The 22736-nt window shown below is 39.9% G+C and overlaps 1 protein-coding gene across 1 annotated transcript in view; it reads right to left on the reverse strand.

The window, feature by feature from the left end:
- Positions 1 to 22736, reverse strand: part of NETO2 (neuropilin and tolloid like 2) — a 30216-nt gene that overhangs the window by 5366 nt on the left and 2114 nt on the right. The window contains exons 2-7 of the mRNA XM_059481390.1: positions 12845 to 12901; positions 11279 to 11419; positions 9221 to 9469; positions 7094 to 7138; positions 6878 to 7005; positions 2495 to 2723 (exon numbers count right to left, since the gene is read on the reverse strand). Of these exons, the coding sequence (XP_059337373.1) occupies positions 2495 to 2723; positions 6878 to 7005; positions 7094 to 7138; positions 9221 to 9469; positions 11279 to 11419; positions 12845 to 12901 (849 nt within the window). The remainder of the gene's footprint in view (positions 1 to 2494; positions 2724 to 6877; positions 7006 to 7093; positions 7139 to 9220; positions 9470 to 11278; positions 11420 to 12844; positions 12902 to 22736) is intronic.

A 22736-nucleotide genomic window follows, 5' to 3' on the forward strand; every position in this document is an offset into this window, starting at 1 on the left:
TGTAGCAGTAACCATCACATCACTTCCTTGCTCAAGTGAGTTGAGAATGTGATTGTTTGGAGAGCAGCTCTAGCCTGAAGAGCACTGCTTTAAAACAGGGTCACTCCTTTGGAAGGTTGAGATCAGGCCTCTTCTGTCAGTTATGCCATAATGTAAACATATTAAACATATTCTCCTTCTCATTTCCCTGAACAGGTGAATTTTTTTTACAGTTCTGTATTTGGTTGATGAAATTTCCTGTTGCTTCTCCATCTGCCAGCACAGGCTCAATTTCACATGTTTGTGTAGTCCCTTTAAATTTTTGTGGGCATGGCTTTTTTTCACAGTTCATGAAGATGGGACAAATGGACTCATTTTCCTTTTGTTTGTTATTTGGGGAGTTTGAAGTCTAAAAGTGACAATGGTTGATCAATTCCAGCCTAGGACTTCAAGGACATAGCTGGTCTCTCATAACAGCTGCCCAAAAGTGGTGCAACGCTCACAGTGCTCTTTGTATCCAGCATTACTCATCTATTGAATCAAGCCAGGAATCAAATACATTGATTTTTCACATTGCTGGTAGCTGAATTACTTATTCAAACCTGCAAACAGTGCTAGGTGTGTGTTAGGTGACTGTCATGCACTATTAGTTCATTTATGGAAATCTTTCCAGAAATATTGATTGTTTTTATGGTTGGCTTCATATAATTACAAATCATTAGCAAGGTAGAAGAGAAAGATAGCTTAACAATCTGAAAATAAGATAAGCTCAGATTCACTTTTTTCAGTTAGTTTCATTGCTTATGACTAGATTATGTAAGAATACTTGAAACACTTTACAGCCACATACTTTTCAATGGCCCTACCCAAGAAAGGCAGTATCTCAGGTAAATAACAACCACATACCTTTGCAGATGTTCTTCTGCCAATGACTTTTGAGTTGCTTTAAACTTATGAATTTGGAAAGTTATCTGCCTTTAGGAGTATTTAGTATTTCAACCTCTTGCATTAAACCCCCCCCCCACAAACCCCCCCCCAAAAAATCCAAGCTCAACAACAACAAAAAAGCCACTCCAATAATTATAATATAAATAGACAATTTCTCTGGCAAACTTCATAGCATTTTCTACATTGAAAGCTAGAATAACTTGCACTATCACCAATGTTAATAATTGTATTGAAATAAAAGCTAGTGGAAAGGCAGTTATCAGTTTTTGCGAGCTGTACTTAAAACTGACATTTATTTAAATTCTGAATATCTAAAGCTTATGAAATGCTTCTTGTAGGCTACGCAATATTCTACAGCATGCAACTGTTCCTTACTACCATATACTCAAAGTAAGCCAAAATCTACTTCTCTTATATATATTGTTACTTAAGAAAGGCTGTTTTATAAAAAGTAGCTTTTCTCCTATGTTAAAATTCACTGGTTTATGGAACATAACATAAAGTCTACCTCTTACCTGTAACCTGAACTTTTGTGCAAGTTATTGACCAAGATCTTATTCAGGACTGGCTACAGACATGTTCTGTCAGAAAAGTTATTTTTTTTTGTTAGCAAATCTGTACTGTTTATTCTTCAAGCAGAACTTTTTGAAAACTTTTAGCACCATCATAGGTCTGACTTCCTGAAATGGGAATATTTCATTCAGCTCTCCCCATGTATCTCAGATCTGCTCTCAGTTCTGAAGTCAGTCTGCATTAGTGCCATATAAACACCAGTGCAATGGTTCTGCAGTGTGGACAGTGTTGTCTTCTGTAAATATGTGAGGCAACAAAATTCCATTCAGGTACAACACCCTTAGAAGAAAAAAAAAATCTCACAAAAAATCTGCTTTCGAGAGACATCTTAATTTACAATGAGAATAAAAACTAACCCAGGCTATGGAATCCAAACAAAAATCCAGATGGCATTTACAACTCAGCTTTAATTACAGGCTTCTTGAATAAACTTGAATTTAACCACTTGTCTGTCACTGTGCCACACCACAGGGCTTTGCTAAGGGAGCACATGTGGGGTCCATCAGAGCCAAATGCAGCTGAGGATAAGGGAGCAGCTTGGCTGGAGGGGCTGTAGGTCCAGACCCACAACTGAAGACAGAGCTGTGTTTAGGAAGGAGAGACTTTACAGGATCAGGTTTTCTGTTCTTCTGAACATCCAGAGTGGCCTTAAGAAGAGCCTGTTGTGGTGTCTGGCAGGGAACTGGGCGCTGGTGGGACAGCAAGCTCCAATCCCACTGCTGTCTGTTTGAAATAACTCTGTGCTCATTTGTAGGGAAGGATGTGTCTTTGTGAGGAGGATGTAGCCTAGGGCAGTATTGCTGAATTCAAATGGAAAATAAACCTTTTAAGGATGCAGGAAAGCTTTTCTTCAGGAACCATGTTAGAAATGTAATAAAGCAATTATCTAATTTACCTGCCAGTATGTGAAGGAAACAGAAACAACCTTTTTCATGTTTTCCTGCTGCTTACTAAGAGACCTGAGCAGGAGAATGGGCCCTTTGAGTGTACTCACGATCCACAAAGGAGGTGAAGAGCATTCTGAAGCGGCTCAGCCTGCTGCCCTCATCGGCCCACATGCGCACCACGCCCGTGCCCGTCTGCAGCGTCACATCGTTGGCCACCGTGCTGCAGAACTTGGCCTTCAGGTTCTCAATGGAGCTGCTCCCGTCATACACAGCCACAAAGTTCCTTTTGCACTCGTTGGAGTGCTCCATCTGATAGTCCAGAAACCGCATGTAGATCTGGTAGGAAAGAGGAATCAATGTCTTTAGGAGAAGAAATACAGAGAGGAGAGTTGTCTTTCTTAGCAAATCTTGAATAAGATGTTTTCTTCCCTTACACATAAATGTAAGTCCCACTTCACAACACTTTTAAACTTAGATTTTCTTATTAGATGTCCATGTGAAGCATTACCTGACATTTGTCTTGGGTATCTATTTCACTTCTTCCTGTTCCCCAAAACAATCTTCATTTAAAAATTTACTTTATTTCTGCTCCCTTTGGAAAAACACTACAAAGCAACACACTTGGTGAAGAACCCCCCAAAAATTTATGCTAAATGTGAAGTCTGTTTCTCTAAAAAGAGATATAAGGAATGCATAAATGTACTGAAATAATTTTAAAGTATTTTGACTGTTCTCTTTCCTTTCTTTCTAATTCATAAAAACAATGTTAAAATATAGGGGAAGGAAGGAGTCTAGTCAGAAAAGCTCAGAAGTAAAATAAGGAAATTAAAATTTATTGCTTCAGAATGAAAGCTAATTACTGAACCATAGCTGTGTTATGGAAGACACAAACCATGAAGTCAGGAGTAATTTGAATAAAAATGGAAATGAGAGAGAAGTAAGCTGGCTGTGTAGGAAGAATTAATGAATTTAAGCTAATCTTTATACTTCTAAAAGCAGAAATCTAATCCAAGAGAAGGCAGCATATGTGTTAGAACGCATGCAACAAAGAAATTAGAAGATTGGGATGGTATTTAAAGAGTAAGTAAATAATTTATTTTGCTGGAGCAGGAAACTTGTGCAAGATTGTAATTCAGTCAAAATTACATTAACACATCAAAAGGTTTTTGGAAATCTTCAATGGCTGTGTTGGAATTCTCAAAATTCTTCTGAAAATTTTAAGATATGAAACAAAGTCACTTACACATGCTCCAAAGGCCATTTTACACTTTAACATGGCCTTGTTTGTTAAGTGTAAAATTGTGCTGCCAGGGAAGCGATGTGCCCAGGCGGAGGCTGAGGTGCTGCTCCTCTGTCCATGAGCTCTCCTGCGTGTCCCGCTGCACCGGGGCTGTGCGAGCACCGGGACTGTCCGAGCACCGGGACTGTCCGAGCACTGTGTCTGTGTGAGCACCGGGACTGTCCGAGCACCGGGGCTGTCTGAGCACTGTGTCTGTCCGAGCACTGCACCGGGACTGTCCGAGCACCGGGACTGTCCGAGCACCGGGGCTGTCCGAGCACCGGGACTGTCTGAGCACCGGGGCTGTCCGAGCACTGCACCGGGACTGTCCGAGCACCGGGGCTGTCCGAGCACCGGGACTGTCTGAGCACCGGGGCTGTCTGAGCACTGTGTCTGTCTGAGCACCGGGGCTGTCCGAGCACCGGGACTGTCTGAGCACCGGGGCTGTCTGAGCACTGTGTCTGTCTGAGCACCGGGGCTGTCCGAGCACTGCACCGGGACTGTCCGAGCACCGGGGCTGTCTGAGCACCGGGACCGTCTGAGCACTGTCCCGGGGCTGCCCGAGCTCCGCTGCCGACCCTCGTGTCCCGCAGCACCGGGGCTGCTGCAGAGGCAGAGCCCCTGCACACCGGGGCTGTATGAATCTACCAAAGGGCTGGGACAGAGCTCTGCACACGGGGCTGTGAGCATCTGCCCAAGGGCTGGGAGTGATCCCTGCACACGGGGCTGTGAGCATCTGCCCAGGGGCTGGGAGTGATCCCTGCACACGGGGCTGTGAGCATCTGCCCAAGGACAGAGCCCTGCACAGGAGGCTGTGAGCATCTGCCCAAGGACAGAGCCCTGCACACGGGGCTGTGAGCATCTGCCCAAGGGCTGGGAGTGATCCCTGCACACGGGGCTGTGAGCATCTGCCCAGGGGCTGGGAGTGATCCCTGCACACGGGGCTGTGAGCATCTGCCCAAGGACAGAGCCCTGCACAGGAGGCTGTGAGCATCTGCCCAAGGACAGAGCCCTGCACACGGGGCTGTGAGCATCTGCCCAAGGACAGAGCCCTGCACACGGGGCTGTGAGCATCTGCCCAAGGGCTGGGAGTGATCCCTGCACACGGGGCTGTGAGCATCTGCCCGAGGGCTGGGACCAAGCCGTCCATCTGCCCAAGGGCTCTGGGACCTCTGCTCAGGTGGGGTGCAGGAGGTCAGGGCAGATGAATCCCACTCCTGGGCTCTAGAACCCAGTTTGCTGCCCCTTTGCCATAGCTCACTACCAAACACCTCTGGGAGACAAAACAAGATATTCCCCTCCCCATTCCTACACCTCTCAGGCTTTATTGAAAACATGAGAACAAAGAAAAACAGGTGACACTGGTGGCCCACGGCTTTTCCTTTCCAGTACTTCCAGAGGCAGGTTGGCCAGCACTGCCTTCCCTTGCACATTCTGTCTGAAGGTGCAGCCAGTGCCATATTAGCTCATTTCACCTCACTGTTTTGTGATTTTTAGCATATGTATTTTAAATTTTCTTCCGTTTTCTTTTTTTTTTTCCTGCTGTTTTTGTAAAGACTTACTACTGGAAATTCTCAGCTACATGGAGAACCTGTTTTCCATTGATGACTTCTCTCAAAAACATAGATAGGAGCTGTAATTGCTAGTATTTGGGCTGAGAGATGGTATTTTCCTTTAATGATTGACTTCATGTATCTGCTACAAAATTACAATGGAAACTAAAAATAATTTAGCACACTTTTAGTGGAGCTATTATTTGTATGATAACAAAGGAATAATCCCATTAAAAGTGCTCACCTCTTCACATGCTCCTTTGGATTAATGAGCTAGGCAAGTATAAAAGGTCCTCACTCTTACATTATATTGATTATTCTAGTAATTTTATGAAATCTGGATGTAATTTATTAAGTGTCTGCTATACACATTTAAAAAGTACTTTCATTGCTACACTTGTGTCAGTTTTAAAACTTTATTTTTATTACAAAATCAAATTGGGGAATTTAAAAATGTCTATGCTTATTTTTCTCAAGAGACTGCACTGTATCAGATCTAATGGATTTTATCATCATAATTCTGCCTGAATTGAAGCTTGAGAAACCACTGTCAAAATACTAAGAATTATTTTTCTGTAATGTTTTAAATCAATAATTTAGGATGATGATCTAATTTCAGGACTCACCCAACTATAACTCTGCCTTCTGGCAACGTTCAATAATTTATTAAAATACTTAAGAACAAGACCTGGTGCACTCAATGGCAATGTAGAGAGAAAATAGGTTTGTTATTGTTTCTGGAAGAACTGTGTCTATTACTTAGCCTAGTATAGGGCTCTTAGGAATTGACTCACTTCCTCAAAGGCTCAAATATATTAATGGACTTTTCTTTCATGTCTTGTCCTCTTCTTATCATCTTTTTGGTTACTGTTTTAGAATGCACTTGCAAGGTGGTTAACAGGGCTGGTTAGTTAAGTGTTAGGAGTGTGTAAGAAGGCAGAGGGAAGGTTTGTTATCTTGGCAGCTACTGCTTCAAAATATTTTTTAATTTTTATGTATCTGCAAGCAGAAGCAAAATTAAAGATGTGTATGCTCTATGGAGAAAAGTAGGTGCTCTTCTGTGCAACATATTTAACAAATATTATTAATATTATTTTGAAACTAATATGATTCAGGCTTTTGTATTCTGGGGTTGTGAACAGGATTTTATCGTGCTGTCTGCCTAACAAGGTAAAGTCTTTCCATTTAGCTCAGACTGCAGATGAAAGTGGGGTTCAAGGTGCAGGATTGTGAATTAGATGGGAGAAGCAGGCACATGTTCTGTTGACTTTGAACAGAACCAAATTCTCCAACAGAATCACTGGAGGCAAAACATTCAGTTTTGGCAGTGAGATTTATTGGAAATTACTGAAGATGTCAGCATTTTTGCCTGCAGTCTTCCAATAAAACCAGGATCCAAGTCAAATGCCTCTGAAAATTGTAGCTTAAACTGTTCTCATAGTTATTTGGTATTTGAAGCTTCAAATAATAGGAAGCCAGCACTATGGACTTAGATAAATTTAATTTGAGAAACAATTCTCTCTCTGGATTTCCTAAGCCACTGCTACATGACTCACTTCAGTCAAGTACAACATTATGTAAATCACAGTTAGTGACCATTACCTGTTGCTGCTGCCACAGAAACCCATTATATACTGAATTACATGAACAAAACCCACCTTAGCATTTGGAGTGGCTTTAATTGTCCAGATACAGTCAACTGCTTGTCCTGGTTTTGTTTTTCCTTCTTGTTCTACTTGACTGGAACGTACTATTCCATCAGCTCCTGAGAGCTCAAACTGGCAGTCTAGGGAGAAGATAGACCTTCTGTCAAATGCAATATGACATTAATTTAAAATTTCATGTATAAAGAAATTGTTACTGTAATACTATACCTGGGATGGGATTTAAAATACCTCCTAGGTAAGTGAAGTCAGGATCTGTAATAGAAAGAAGTCATGAATCACAAGGGCTTTCAGTGCTTGAGAATCACTTCAAGCTTTAGTATTATCTGCAGATTATGTCCATTTTTTATTATGTCACAAAAAAAATTACCAGAAAGTTTACTGAATCAATTGGAGCATATAAAGACAAAGTTTTTTTAGATGAGAACATTATTCCACAAAGATTGACCTTATCTGAAAAACATAATTCTACCCTGACAGCTCAGATTTCCAGCATGACACCAAAAATTGCTATTCAGTATTTTGTTCCGACATTATATTCTGAATTTAACCATGTTAGTTTTCACTGAAACTGCTGGAGCTCCACAAGAGTACAGGGGATCTTTCTCTGTGCAAAAAGCTTATTTAGATTTATTTTATCAGACTGCTGTCTATATAGTTCTGAACAATCTGAACTGAGCTTAGCAGAATATATCAACACTTAGAAATTGCTAACTGCTCTTTTGAAAGTATGGGAAGAAGGCTGCTCAATCCTAAAGGTACTGTTCCCTGGGTTATCTATCTCTTTTATTGGGCCATGCAGAACAGCTCTAGACATGGTTTAGGAAATGTCCTTCTAGGCAAAGAAAGCCCTAGTTCATGCAGAAGTGCACACTGGTTTGGTACAAAGTTCTTTTCCAAATGAAGGTCCAGAGTTTGGCTCTTTCTGTGATCCTATAAATTACTTTTTCTATAGGAAGTTCATCACTTCCCCTAGAATGCCTCAGTCCTGAGCTTAAGACTCGGCACAGTCCAGGACATGACTTTGTCCTCCTCTTTTTATTTACCTATAATGAAAATCTATGATCATTGTATGCAAAATTCTGCAAGGTTTTCAACCTCTTTGCAAGCTTTTTTTTATGAAGCAGGAGTATGTGCATATGTTCCCTTTCATTTTTAAAACAGTAAAATATTTTACCACACTTCACATAAACGAAGAGGAAGGAAAAGAAAAATATGTGTCCTTCAGTTGTTGTAATCTATTGTGAAAATAAGATACAGTTTAAATGTATATTTAAAATTCCAGCCCTGCAACTACAGTAATTTAGTTTTGAAAGTGGTCTTGATGAAATAAATGGCTTTGGAAATGGACTCAGCACAATGCATAAGTACTGTCCCCGTGAAAACATTTTATCATGTAATTCCCAATGGTCTGGTCACCATGTTAATCTGCAGTTTCTGAGTCTAAATCCCTAAGCAGTAACATATAATCATGAATTGTGTTTTCATGTGCTGTAGGGGTAAGGATAACATTAAGAAGTTATGTTTGTGTATACATTTATCGAAGTGGTAGAGCTGACATTTGTATATTGCCTTTTGTCCCAAAGGACAATAAAATGCTGATAACTACATGTGTAGTATCTATGAATACAATAGTCAAGAACTGCACAAGGACATCAGGTCAAGTTTTCATGTAAGAAGGATGCTCTGCCAGGTTTAAGTAGCTCTACAGAGCAGATGTAATTTTTGTTTGTCTAAAGGCACTGTCAGCACATTGTCCTCTCCTTTGCACCTGTGAACTACACAGCACTCTGAGCAAAGAGCAGCTCTGTTTTCTGAGCCCAAGGGTTGAGGGAATCCAGTTATACTGAGAGCTTGTGCTTAGACTGTGCAGATATTTGCTCTGGGTTTTCAGAATGGAGATTTAAAATGTTTTGCATTTGGAGTGCTATTGTAAATTGGTTCAGGTGTTTTTGTCCAGTGCCTTACATGCCCAGAAGAGAGGCTGGTGGAAAGGCAGCTCAAGCATACGTTGTCTTTCCTTTCCTACCACTGGTGACACTGGCACAAGTAGAGAAATAAAGAAGGGTGCTGCGGAAGACCAGCATGGACAAGCTCAACTGTCTTCCTCACTAGCAAACTACAGATCTGTAATTTCCTTCAGTCAAGGTTCCCCAAGTGTTTTTAGCCATGTGCCCAGCAGGATTAGCAGGACTGAGACTGTGGCTATCACACTGTCACTATGCCTCTGTAAGTGCCCATGCTGAAATGCAGCTCTAGGCTGAGAGGACAAGCACACCCACAGAGCTCAATGGGAGCAATAGTCACTAACTCCATTAGAATTTTAGACATCTTTACCTGGTATAAATGAGTACTTTGCTTGAAATCCCTTTCCTTCCAGCTCCTCATCAGAAATAAACTTGATCCACATGAATCTCCCTGTTGATCTAATTAGTGCAGGACTTTTCAGACCACAGTAACGATTAATGAGAGGGGAGAACCCAAAAGGTCCATCTCGAACCTCCAGGTGATCAAACCGACATTCAAATGAGGGTTCTATGTAATAAGGTTCATCAAAGGTCAGCTCAATTCTTTGTCGTGGAGCAGCTAGACATAAAAAAAATTGAAAAAAAGATTAAATGAAGATCTTGATAAAACACATGAAGACATTAATTAATGAAGAGACAGGCCTCCAAAACAGCAAGATAATAGAGAAACTGGAAACTTCTCAAAACACACAACTACAAAAATTTAAAAATTATTTTCTAAAAGTTACTTTTGCATAGAATCATACAAAATTTTTTGCTTGCTCATCTTAATTGTTGAAAATTCAGAAATCACATTAATTGAATGCAGCACATATAACAGATATGAACATATGTACAAAGGTATTCAAACAAGGTTAAATATTAAGATATAAATTAAAACGTGTTCTGTGAAAGCAAAACACATAAAAAAGGACAAAGCACTGAGCTATGCAGAAAAGAACGGAAAAGAGAAACATAAGAATAACCACTCAATATTTCTTAAACATAAAGTCCAAATTTGTAGATCTTTTCACAGAAGACATCTTTTATTAGAATATTCAGAGAAATGTAAGTGCTTCTTATATGTCAATGATATGCAGGTGGCTACAGGTGAGTGTGAGCCTGTGGCAGCCTCACATCAGGATTGGGATCAGAGCCCTGACTCTCACATCCATGGTTTGGATCCCAGAACCTTCTCCTGTGTGAATGGATGGCTTCAGTGTTCCTCGCTCCTGACATCAGCTGTGCTGCGTGAACCTCCCGATCCTGGCTGGCTCTGGAGTGACAGCCCTGAGGAATCACACGCTGCTGCTTGTCCTGAGTGCCAGAAGGATTTTCTCTGGCATCTCCATCCCTCCCAGCAGATCTTCTGCCTCACTCACAAGAGCCACACGCATTTGGAGCTGCTGGCAATGTTGGCAGTGCTCTGCATGAAGGAGCAGATCTTGGCTAGAAGCTCTGGAGGCCTTGGCCCCTCTCAGGCACCCAGAGTGTTTCTGTGGGAGGATGAGGAGAGCTGGAAGCTGCTCCTGTGCCCCAGCCCTGCAGCAGGACAGCCTGGCTGCTCCCTGGGGCACTCCTGGGCAGGAAAGGTGCAAAACCAGGATGTGCATGGGAACAAGCAAAAAGGAGGGGCCTGTGAACCACTGCTGTGCTGTACAAATAAAAACTCATCAAACCTCATTACTTGAAATATTTCAATTAATTGATATGAATCTGATGATTAGGCTGACTAGTATTTTTAGCTGATTTCAGTGGGGTTTGGGTGCATTCTAATAAGAGGAAAAATAATTGGAGTGTCTCAAGTCTTGCAGCCTTTATTTAAGATATTCTCATTGGAATATGGTTTTATTCTAGTTAATGACATTTTTTGTCCTCATCACATTATTCAAATAGTCACCTCAGCAGTGCTAACAAATCTCTGTATTTTTAGTACAGTGCTATGGCAGCCAGATATATCTTTTTATTAATGAAGGACAGCATAAAGGTTTTCTGCTGGTGAGATAGAACATTACAGCATGGTATGAAATAGCCTTCATCTTTTGCAATCTATTATTAGTGCTATTAAGGTAACAAGCTACAATTTTTATCTTACTAATTCCATATCTTCATGGATTACAGTAGATATGCTGCTCCTTTTCCTAGTTGTGAGGATATGTCTTATTCTACATAGCTATTTTCTTAATGTTTGCATTTCTTATTTATTTGTTGTTATTACTTAAGAGAGAAATTTTCGTTTCTTGTTCAAGTAAATGACTGCAAAATTCATTATATTACCAGTATGGCCAGGCAATACTTTACAGCAGGGTAAGATGACAGTTTTACCAGTTCAAGATTTTCTATTTAACAGCAAGATTACAGCAAAACAAAACAGAAATGAAGCATGTACCTTCTAAGATATAGATGCACTCTTGATTGGGTGGGTACATGTTTGGGTAGTTTGGTGAAGCAAAATGTCCTCCATTACTGGTCCGGACCCAGTTGTCACACTGGGTGGGAGGAATGCGATTCACTCCAATGTTTTGCCCACCTTAAGCAAAAAGAAAAAAAATGATCAAATAAGTTTCTTCTGCAAGCATGCAGATTTGATAAAGTAAAATTCTGGCATGACACATAGCCTATAAAGAAGAAAGTAATTTATTTTGGTTGCCCTCTTGTAAAGCACTCATTAATATCTATCTAAGAAAATCTTATGTTTAATTTTTTGGTGGGGTATATCCTAAAGAAATCACAGTTTTCGAATATCAAATATATCCAGAGATCCTTGGAAAGGAGAGGGAGTAATTTTTTACTCAGTTCATGTTTTTGATACTCTTCTTTCTAAGTTAAACAGTCACAGTGGCTGCCAATACCATTATTTTATGGGTTATGTCATCTCCATTCCTATGTAAATATAATCAGAAATATTTGTCAGCTTTCATTGGTCTTGACCCTGATTCCAGAATATGCTAAGGTGGGATATCTATTTACAGTAATTTGCTGGAATACAGGAAGTTTGTAACAGAATGAATTTCAATATGCAAATACACTAAACACAGCAATGGTAGTTTATGAAATTCCTAGATTGCCCTGGTAGCTAAAGGTCTCATTTAGGATCAAAGCTCCTCTTCTGGATGTACAGGGAAATGTGTTCTGTGACTGAGATTATGCAGTTTAGTAAGGTAATTCCTCATGCTGGATCATTCACAGAGCTTGGTTCAGATTTCCTCATCCACAGAGATAAGGTTGGGAATCTCTGACATTCTTAAGTACCTTTGGCCCTTCTCCTTGGTATCCACAGAATTGGAGAGAGTAAGATACAGGATATATATTTTCAGCTAGGTATTTCCTAAATCTCACAGGGTACTCATAGTGTTATTTATAGTTGCACAGTTTTAATTTGCAGACCTGTGAGAGGACATCCATGCTGGTACAGGTCTTAGATGCCCCCAGTAAATTACATCACCTTCCACTGGTACCTTGATAGCTTTTTGATTTATGGGGGTAAAAACTCTCTCTATTCTGCAGAAATTTTTCAAGGAAATTCTGTAGGTGGCAGTTCAAGGAATTCTTCTCTCTTAACTGTGTGTAATCCCACATATGAAAAAATAAGGTTTGTGCAATTGATTCCTTCCCCACTCAGCAGGTTTCAAAAATGTTTGTGGGTGGACTATTTGAAAAGCTTGTTGTCAGATACAGAAAACATGAATTTCTGTGGTGGTTTCTTTCCCACCTCTAACATCTAAAAGTGTAGAACTTTACCTAGGAAAGTGAAACTTCCATGTTCTTTGTGACTGCACGGCTTTGTTCATTTGGGAGAAAATGCAGCAAATGGGGGGAAATGGAAAATCCTGAAGTTCATACTGGTAATTCAAGAGCTATTCATATCTGAATACAAACATTTCATTTATATTGCTTAATTAAGTTATAAAACTGTTCAATTTTTTGAGAGAAAATCATCAAACTGAAATTGTACCTTGTGTCTTCTGTGCAACAGCAATGCCTTCCACTACCAGGATTGTTACAAGCAACACTGATGAGAGAAATTGGACAGGAGAAACATCAGTAATTCTTCAAAGTTATATATATTTTCTGCAGTCCCAGTTCATGCAAATCCTGGCATCACTGACCAAAACAACTCACAACACACAAAGGATGTAATTAATTAATGTGTTTTCTTTAAATTTCAACTCATGAAACCAATGCAGTCTATGTGCACTGCTGGTCCTTCTTCCAGGTTCCTCAAGAAAGTGTGAATGAGAACAGTAATTCATTGTTTGAGGGGACTTCTAAGAATATTTTCTAGAGTTTACATGGTATCTCTTGTCTATAAAACTTTTATATCCTGCAACAAGATGTTTCACTGCTACAATGAATCATATTTATCCTAAAACTCTATTTGCACAATGTGTGCAAAAGACTTCTTCAGCTTCCAAGAAATTAATCCCGACCACAGGAGACACTGAGTGGTCTTAACCCCTCCATAGATTTCACAGATTTGTGCTTGCAAGAATGGTTGTTGTGATGCTGCCACACAATAGCAGTGGTTTCTGCAAATGATGAGGCAGCAGAAAATGGGCAGATGCACATTCTGGAGATGGACAGCCTCCTTCTTCCTTTCCTTCCTTTCTGGCTGTTTTACTTTTGGCCTTTCCCTTACATTTACACATTCCCTGCACCCAAGAAGCATCCATATGAAAAACTCCATATTCCACAGTCCATCAGCAATTTTAAAGCAGCCTTAATATTTAGATTGTCCTAAAATGCTTTGTCAACGTTGTCACTTCAAATTGTTTAGGATTCCCTGGAAGGGGAAAAGAGAATGAAATTGAATAAATTAATATGCCACTCTTCAAATCTTCCATTTGCTTGCATCTGGAGTATCTCAGAAATCCTGGCCACAGCTCTTACAGAACTACCTAAGCAGGCTTGGACTGCCCTGGGCAGAAGGCAGCTGAGGGGAGATAAGACAATTTCCAAAACCACAAGTATCACTGAGATGGGGAACTGAGCAACTACTGCTTGTCTCTTCCAGTAGAGAACCAGGGGGTGTGAGACAAAGCAAGCAGGTGGCATGTTTGAATTAAACAAAGCTTTTTCTTTTTTTTTCTTTTAAAATGCACATAATTCATAATGAATCCTTGAGGTAGAAAATTTTTTTTCAGAAACCCCTTAAGCCATACGTTGTTGGAATTCTGGGATGTATTTGGGGCAAATATAATTTGCTCTATTTTTATACTCATTCTGCTTTTATATCTCTGTAAAAGAAGATACCAAGCAAGATGGACCTTTGATGTGACCTGGTATGGCCCTTCCCATGTTCTTAATCTACTTGTCAGGCAGGCATGGCCTTAGCACTGCAGGGCAAAAAAGAGATTTCAGCAGGAATTTTATTGTCACTTTCAAGAAGTTAATTTTATTTTCCCAGCCTTCCTGCCTTGTTGCTCAGGCATTTCAGTGGCTCAGTTGAAATGGCATTTTTTCCATCTGTGCTTTTCCCTGTGTTGCTGTTGGACTCTGAGCCCTTTGGAGCTGCAGAGTGAGCATGCACTGACTGTGAACCACAGCGATCTTGACTCAACTCATCCAGATGCTCCTCTAACACTGGCATGGATATATCACCTTGGGAAAAGATTAAAGGGATCAAAGTCTGCTCCTGAAAGTGTCCATCCAGCATTTATGTTTTATTTTGTATGTTTCTGCTGCCCTTTCTTCTCTCTACCCATACTGAAGTAGACTGTGTTTCATTCTGAAACTTTCCTCACCAACAAGTGCTTTTTCCTGTGTAAGTCAGTTCATAGCTGTGGGTGTCTTCTAAAATACCATATGAGTCTTGCAAACAAGTGCTATGTTCTTAGAAGCTTATTTGATTTTTAGGGATGGATTATGTTGGAGTAGGTGAAGATTTAAGCAGTTTTTCAATTTCCATTTTTGCAATAATTCTGCATTTTCATCAATATTAATATACTTAAAAATATACTATCTGTCATTATCCAAATACAAAGCAGATGCTTCTAATCATTACTGACTCATCCTAAACTGAAAATTCCTCCTTCAGAAGAAAGTATCTAGCACCCATTACTGGTATTCATTATGGATGTCTTTAAAGCAAATGAACAAATATCCCATCTTTATTAACACATGATTGACAATAGTTTTCAGCTGGTTTTAGTTTTTACTATTCCTTACATAGGTATTATTTTACAATTATTTACAGTTTATTTTTGCATCTCCTCTGTTTAAACTGTACACTGAAGAATCTGAGTTTATGCATTGCGTGAACTTCCAATGCATTTTTACTCCTGAGATCACTTGTCCCTTACACAGAATCTTGACAGTGGTTATAAAGTTGTCACTCTCTTTTCTACACTGGTTTTGGTGCAACACTTCAATGTTGACTTTTATTGCTAAAGTAAAGGCAGTTTCCCCAGTCCTGTGTAAATCCTGTGGCAGTATGTTCTATTGAATTCACCTTTCTTAAAGATGAGCTGTGCCCACCCTCTGTTTTGCAAGGACAGAGCAAGTTCTGTGTAACTTATGCTGCTTCTCAAAATGCAAAACGAGCTTTGACTTTTTTTCTTAAAGCAAACACACAGAGAAATGTGAGTGAAATTAACATGTGACTAACAAAATGAATGCAAATAGTCACTTTCAAGTAACAGTGAAAAATTGAGGGCTTGTTGGTTTGCTTTGGTTTTTATTTAGTACAGCTCTTTCCTATGGCTACCACTGTTCCAATACAGTATTTTTTAAAAATTTCAGTATGCATCTACATTTATTTCAGTGATTGTACTGGTGGAAACAACATAAGAATAGATGTTCTGTTACACTAACCATTGATTTCCCTTCTTGCTGATGTGGATAAAGCAACAACCCCCCTAAAAGGACTTCTGAAAGCCTGATTGGCTTTCACTAGAGCTGTGCTGTTTCTATAAATAGTCCTGTATGTGTGTAAATGCAAACAAACAGAGCCTATTCCTTGCAGAGGAACATGGATATTCAGGCAACTGCAAAAGATATGGGTTGAATATTTGTCTTACTGGCTTCTTTTGTCATGTTCTATGGATGACTGGGAAGGTATGGGCCACCTTCCATTTGTTCCCTGCCCTTTCCATCCTCTTCAGTTTTAATCTCTTACACCTTGTTCTTGCCCTTCCCTAGCAGTGCCCATCCTCCTCATGCTCTCAACAACCCTTAAGATGCATTCAGTAGCCCAGGTAGCAAATGTTCCAGGGTCTTCCTTTGGCACTTTTATCCGGGGTGACAGTCTGATGAAGAAAAGAGGTGTCTCTGGCTAATGGTCTGCATGTGTGCTGTCTTCATCAGAGAGACACTGCTGGCAGAAAGGTGGGGAGGACTTACCTGTTCTTCCTGAGAGTACTGGGCAGGATTGCCTGAGGTAGTATTGCCTTGAACTGAGTGCACTGACATGACACAGTATCATGTGGGAAAGCCAACAGGAGCTAAGGGGCTGTAAACAAGGTCTATCAATACTCAGGATGAAAAGAAAAGGAAAAAAATAATCAGTCAGGATATTTTGAGACCTTTCAGACTGTTTCCATTTTTGTGTGCATTTTAAAAACAACAAAGCAATCTCTTGGTGTCCTAAATTCATACTACTTCCTGGAAAAATAATTTCAGATCTCAAAGACTAATTTGGACAGTACAAATCCGTAAGGAGGAAGATGTCTAGGGAAGAGACAAATCCTGGAAGTTGGTGCATTAGAGAGCCATTGCTGAACCACTATCCTGGGGCTGCAGCAGGGACACAGTCACAGCAATTGGAACAGACATGAGAGACTGAACACTTTCACTAACAGTCTTGTAGCACTTCCAGAAGGATGAAGAATGATCTTTTTATTTCTAATAAACTGCAATTCAAATATTTATTGTGCATCTGAACTTGAAACGGGACACAGTACTCCTCTGCTCCTTTTTTCCTCTCTTAAAGCCTCTCACAGATCTCTCTGACATGACTATTCTTCAGTGTGGATGAAAGATAAGTCTAGGCTTAGCTCCATAGTTATGGTACAGGAAGCACAAGTAGTGAGTAAAGATGCCATTGCAACATGGCATGCTGATGTAAGCAACAGCACAGTGCAGGATTGCACTGAATATCCAAGGGATTCAGGGGGAGGGCTGGGGGTTTTGTTTTCACTGGAGGAGTATGATGACAATTCTCCCAGAGGAGCCTGAGCTATGGGACACTGACCTTATGAACTCAGAGATACTTAGGTGATAAATGTAATAAAAGTTAGTGCTTCTGCACCTTACAGTGGGCTTTCCCCTGATGATCTGTACCCTGCAGAAGAGGCCATCCTTAAGCCAACAGCAGCATGCACACAAGGCAGAGATTGAGGAGCTTCTTTTATTCATGAATCTGCTATTTGTACTTGTATTTCATGAATTATGGTGCACACTCTGGTACTCCTATTTAGAGCTCTGATAGTTTATACCTGTGTGAGCATGAACTAGAAACACAGAAAAAGCAGCCAGCTTCTGTCTGTTTTTAAAATAATGGATTTTTCATTTTCTTCACTTCTTTGCATTAAATATTTTAGATCACACAGCCTGCAGACAGCTGTATACATTTTGAAAAGTGAAGACACTAAACATGCAATTCAAGTTCTTACTATTCTGTTGCTGAAGTAGGCTTACAGAATAACATAAAAGAAGCCCCTGAACTGGTGTAATAAACTGCATTGTTTGCAGAAGTCAAGATGTTCTTTGTTGTCATTTCCCAAATTTTATGAAGTAAATCTAAGCTAAAAAAGAAAAAATGAAGGCAATTTCTGCATTGGAGTATACAGAGGGAGGCTCAGAAATGTGTGGCTCCTACTTCTCTTTAAAAATGAGAATACTATAGTTAGTTTTGCAGTAAATGGGTGCTCAACCCAATACTGAGAAATCAGCATGTTGCTTGGATAAACAAGTGCTTTAGGCTGCAAATCTGACATATGCTTGTACTTTATGGCAAAACACATTCTTCAGATTTCATGGGATACAGTTCAGCTCTGAGCTCCCTATGATCCATCTTTCCCCTGCTCTTTCTGCATGCTCTAGAGATCTTCCCACAGAGACAGCAGACTCGATTTGCTGTGTGGCTCTGAGAGCAGTGTCTGTCTTCAGTGATGACAATGGGGGATCTATGCATGCAGGGCAAGCTGAATATCAAACTGGGCAGCAGTCAGGCACAGCTGAGAAACATTCCACCATGTTTTAAAATAAAGACTTAATCATTTAGAGTATTACACATTCTTAGTATAGTGGTAGCCAGAATCCTAGGGATAAAGATGACAGGCTTTGCTTAAAGCAGGATTCATTGGATCTCTGTGCTCTGCTCCTTGGATCAGGCAGCACCTTGTACACACACAGTCCAGAGGGATGGTAACTGGCAACTCACGGGTCATGCATGTTGGAAGATGTTGCCAGGATGCCTGCTTCTTTCTGGCAGATACAGCCTGGAGTAACAAATGCTTGATCTTAATTATGTACTCTGTTTTGCCTTATGGGAATGGTTCCTTTTCTGTTTGTTCTTCTTAAACTTAGCTCCTCATTTGCCCTCTGTACTAAAATTAGAGTTACTTTCAGCAACTGCTCATCACAGTATTTCAGGTTTTATATCCATGTTTTACTCATGCATTGAAACAGTAATATTAGCTATTAATGAGTTGGGGACATTTATGTTTATTATATCCTATCTTATTCTCTGGCCAACATTAACTACATGTTTGGTTGCTTGTAAGAACTCTGATCAAGAATTAGTTGCTGAACAAATTCAAAGTGAATCCTTGGTGGGTGGTCTCATAAAGAACTTGTACAATTTAGACAGACAGGTAAAGTGTCCAGACACCTTGGATTTCATGTAATTCTGTGTGCATGGTCACCTCCTTTTCTTTCAAAAAGCTTGTTAATGGCTTTAGGATTCAAGCCATTTTTAGCTCAGAAACACAAACTATAAATTTCAAGGAATGAGACTTTTCTCTCTCTTCCTAGCATTTGCTGTGTTTGTTAATTGACAAAAGGAATACTGGATTGCATCTGTTGCTGCTGTATTTAAGGCTAACAGTTCTGCTGCTGAGGATGAAAACATGGCAGTTTTTGAATCCCAAACATTTTTATAGTTCATAGCCTGTATACATTTCTTAATCTATCGCAGTCTCAACAGAAACATTTGCAGATTGGTAAAATGAGTATCAAAGAGCATTTAAGGTGGCTGCCTACAACTTATCCTATTAACAGCTCCAGTGGTTTCCTCATATTGGAACATACAGCAGGATTGTCACAGAATAAAGTACAGAGATGAAGGTGTGCATCAGGCAAGACATATTTTAGCTAGTTTAAGTCTTACCCAGAGCATGCTAGTGGAGCTGCCAACACATTTTTAATCCTTCTCACAGAAGCTTGATAGCAGAAGTGGGCTTCACCAGCTATTAACAGTGACTCTGGTGCCTTCTAAGATCCAAATCTTGTTAGCCATTAACTGCCAGCAGGGTATCTGAATGCACTCAGGTCTATTCTCAGATATAACAGTTTCATCTCACTCCAGCTGTTTCCAGTAGGGATTCCTCTCTTTAAGATTGCCAGAGAAACAAATTGGGACTCTATCTCTGCAGAGAAACCAGGTTAACTGATTCAGGAATTAAGTGCAGTTCTCCCACGTCCCTTTGATAAAAATCATCTCCAGAACAATTCATGCTTGGATGGATCTGTGACAGAGTCCCCTCTAGGTTGGCTAAGAACATTTAATGTTTCTGATCCTGTCCCCCATTAGAAATGTATAAGCAGCTGTGAGCTGCTTCATTTTACCAGTTGCTCCACATCCTGTTACTTATAATCCATCCATGGCTCTGTCTGCCAGCAAAACTTCTGCCAGAATAATGATAGCTTTCATTTTTAAAATAGAAACTTTCCTTTTTATATGGAAGAGCCCTTTTTTCATCTCCAAGCTGTGTGCAGCAAGAGACTGATGAGAAGACTGCATGTGCAAACCATGTTGATGAGGGGTTTCAAAACCTTATTAAAATATGTACACTGACTTCTAAGTTCAGATGACTTCCCTCTGGCTGACAGAGCTAAGAGCTAATCCTGGTCCATATGACTATTCTGAATACATCTTTCCCAGAAATAGCTTATTCCTAGAGAAATTGGATAGTGATACTTTTGACTTAAAAATCGATCAGATTATACCAGAGTTCTTTATCTCCTCTTATTTATTAGCAATATACTATATTTTTCAGTGGAAATAATTTCTGGAATGTCTATTACAAATTAGTATTTAAAGCTCTCTTCTGCTATCTTCTTTCATGTCTAGCAACAATTTATGTACTGACTATAATTTTTTATTTTCCCCCTTTTCACTCTCAGTCCCTTAAAAAGAGACTTAACTTAGTGTTCATCAATTTTACCATACGATATAGAAGGAGGTTTTGTGAAATGCTTTCTTAACATATTGGCCATCCTTTACTGCTGCATAGTCGAGTCAGCTTTGTAGTAACAGAAAACTGAGTGAAGCACAAAGATAATCTGAAAGAAATGTGGATTTTTTAAATTAAAAGTTACCTGCTGGTTTTTGTTGTATAATTTACACTCACCCAATCCCATATCTTGCAGTATTTGAGGTGGCAGTTGCCAGTTGTATGTTGACAGAGGCAGCAAGCTGTTTAAAGGTAGCAAGCTGTTTAAGTTGTCCTAAACTGTTAAATGCTTCGTTAGTTAAAAAAACCAAATTGGAATGTACAAGGCAGACAAGCAGCAAGCTTGTCTGCAGTGTTAGAATCCCAGCTTGAATCCAAGACACTAAAATTTTGCTTCAGTCCAGACAAGTTATACTCCTAGTGCTGGGTTTGTTTTGTATGTAAACTGCAAGTACTAGAGTATGTGCAATTAGCAGCTCTCTTCATTCCTCCAGTGAATTATGACTTTCTGACAGGTTCATAAATGATGAATAGCTTATAAAGTTTTACTTCAAGGGTAATTTTTCTGTCTAATCTCTCCCTGTGAATTAAACCTTAAGGAAGATGCTGAAAATCTTAACTTTTTCATTAGATAGGGATACATAATTTAGTAGTTCCTTTAGCTTCAACCCAGTGTTACAGTATACTCTGGCTACAGCCATATACATGACTTACCCACCAAAATTTGCTATTAATATCAATGTAATTGTAACCAAGTTGTTCTGTAAGAATTTTAGCAGTCACTGTCATCTACGTCTTAGGAAAAAGAGGGAGTTAATGTATTTGAAGTTATGCTTCAGGGTGGTGCATTTTGAATATGAAGTTTGTATGTGTATGAAGAGCAAGGTGTAATACACACCACCAAACACTTGCCTTGTTTTTAACTGCAGCTTTTTGAATCCTGGTCTGCAGTTACCTGAGTTACTTTTGCTGAACTGCTTAGCACTGCAAGCAGTTTGGAGCTTCACTTTTTTCTTTCAGTGCAGCAGAAAAGGTGGAAAGTAGATACTGTTTAAGTAAAAAATATCAAGTATCACTTGATACTGCCTTTATTAGGGTCACTGTAGCTTCTACAGTCAGTACTTTTGCTTTTGGCTTCAATGAACAAATCATGAAACTATTAGGAGATTTTTGAATAACCTTTTTTTCCTGCTTGTTTTCAGCTTTTTGTGGCATTACTACACCTTTTGGTTTTGGAAATAGGCAGCCATAATTTCTAGCTTTTGTATGGAAGGAAGCATTACTTCCTAACACTACTTGTTTGTGAGAAATTAACTGTTGAAATCATGCCAAAATGCAAATGAGGAGCTGGAGCAGAATGGCAGGAAGTTAAATCATAGCAGTCCACATTCTTGCAACCTGATGGAGTTGGAAATAATTCTGTAGTCCACTGGAAGGTTGAGAATGTAGCAGTAATTTGTTCTACTCCTGGATGCTTGTTGAATTACTGGGTCAGAAGCTAGAGAATTCTCTTTTTGGCTTTCTAAATTAATCCAATATATTAACTGAAATAGACCAAAACTAATGTAGAGGAAGGATTTAACTGACAGCTTGTACAGTTTTTTAAAGCAAATAACAGCATATGGAAATGAAAGAGGGAGCATATTTGAAGCATGGGAACAAGCCCTTAGCAAACCCATTTTGGGGGAACACCAGGTATGAGGAAATTCAAGGTAGGTATATTTACTTCCTAAGCCTGACAGGGGCATGGCTTTACTATGAAAGCAGCTGCTTTTCTCTCTCATGAACTGGAGGTTCTGGTGCTTCACTCTTGTAGAGCAGTTGCATTTTGCAAGCTGTGCCAGGCTCAGGGAAGGATTCTGGCATGTTTAAGATGGCATTGAGAACTGAAGGCAGGAGGCAAAGGCTTTGTCCTCCAACAGCCCAAATGCAGCAAGCTCTTGGCCTCCTAAGGGTTCCAGAGCCCGCTGAGAAAGCAGGTGGGCATTGGCTGAGCTCCACTTGAGCAAAAGCTGCAGCCACTGAAATCTCAGGGCTGTCGTGCTCCAGCAGCACTGCTGCCTGGGAGAGCTGGAGGAGAGCAAAGAATCCAGGCAGGATGGTGGGCTCAGGATGAGACTTTCAAAAGTTCTGCTGAACACTACAGACAGAGACAAAGAATTACATTAGGTTTTTATTTAAATAGTCCTTGATATTGATAGCTGAGGAAGAACAGATGAATAGCTCTGAACAAGCTTAATGTAAGAAATTCCAACTGCCACAAAGTATGAGGGGCTCTTTTCTGCTCTGAGGTAACAGCCACAAAATAGAATCTCTGTGGATGACAGAAATGTATACATGCATTCCCTGTTAAGAACAGAAGATGTTTCTAAGAAGTATTAAATAAAATATGACTTCTCATGATACACTAAGCTTCATAGTACTTTACATGGGGTTTAGCAGAACTCCCCC

This window comes from Ammospiza nelsoni, chromosome 13 (genome assembly GCF_027579445.1).
Source record: "Ammospiza nelsoni isolate bAmmNel1 chromosome 13, bAmmNel1.pri, whole genome shotgun sequence".
Taxonomy (NCBI): domain Eukaryota; kingdom Metazoa; phylum Chordata; class Aves; order Passeriformes; family Passerellidae; genus Ammospiza; species Ammospiza nelsoni.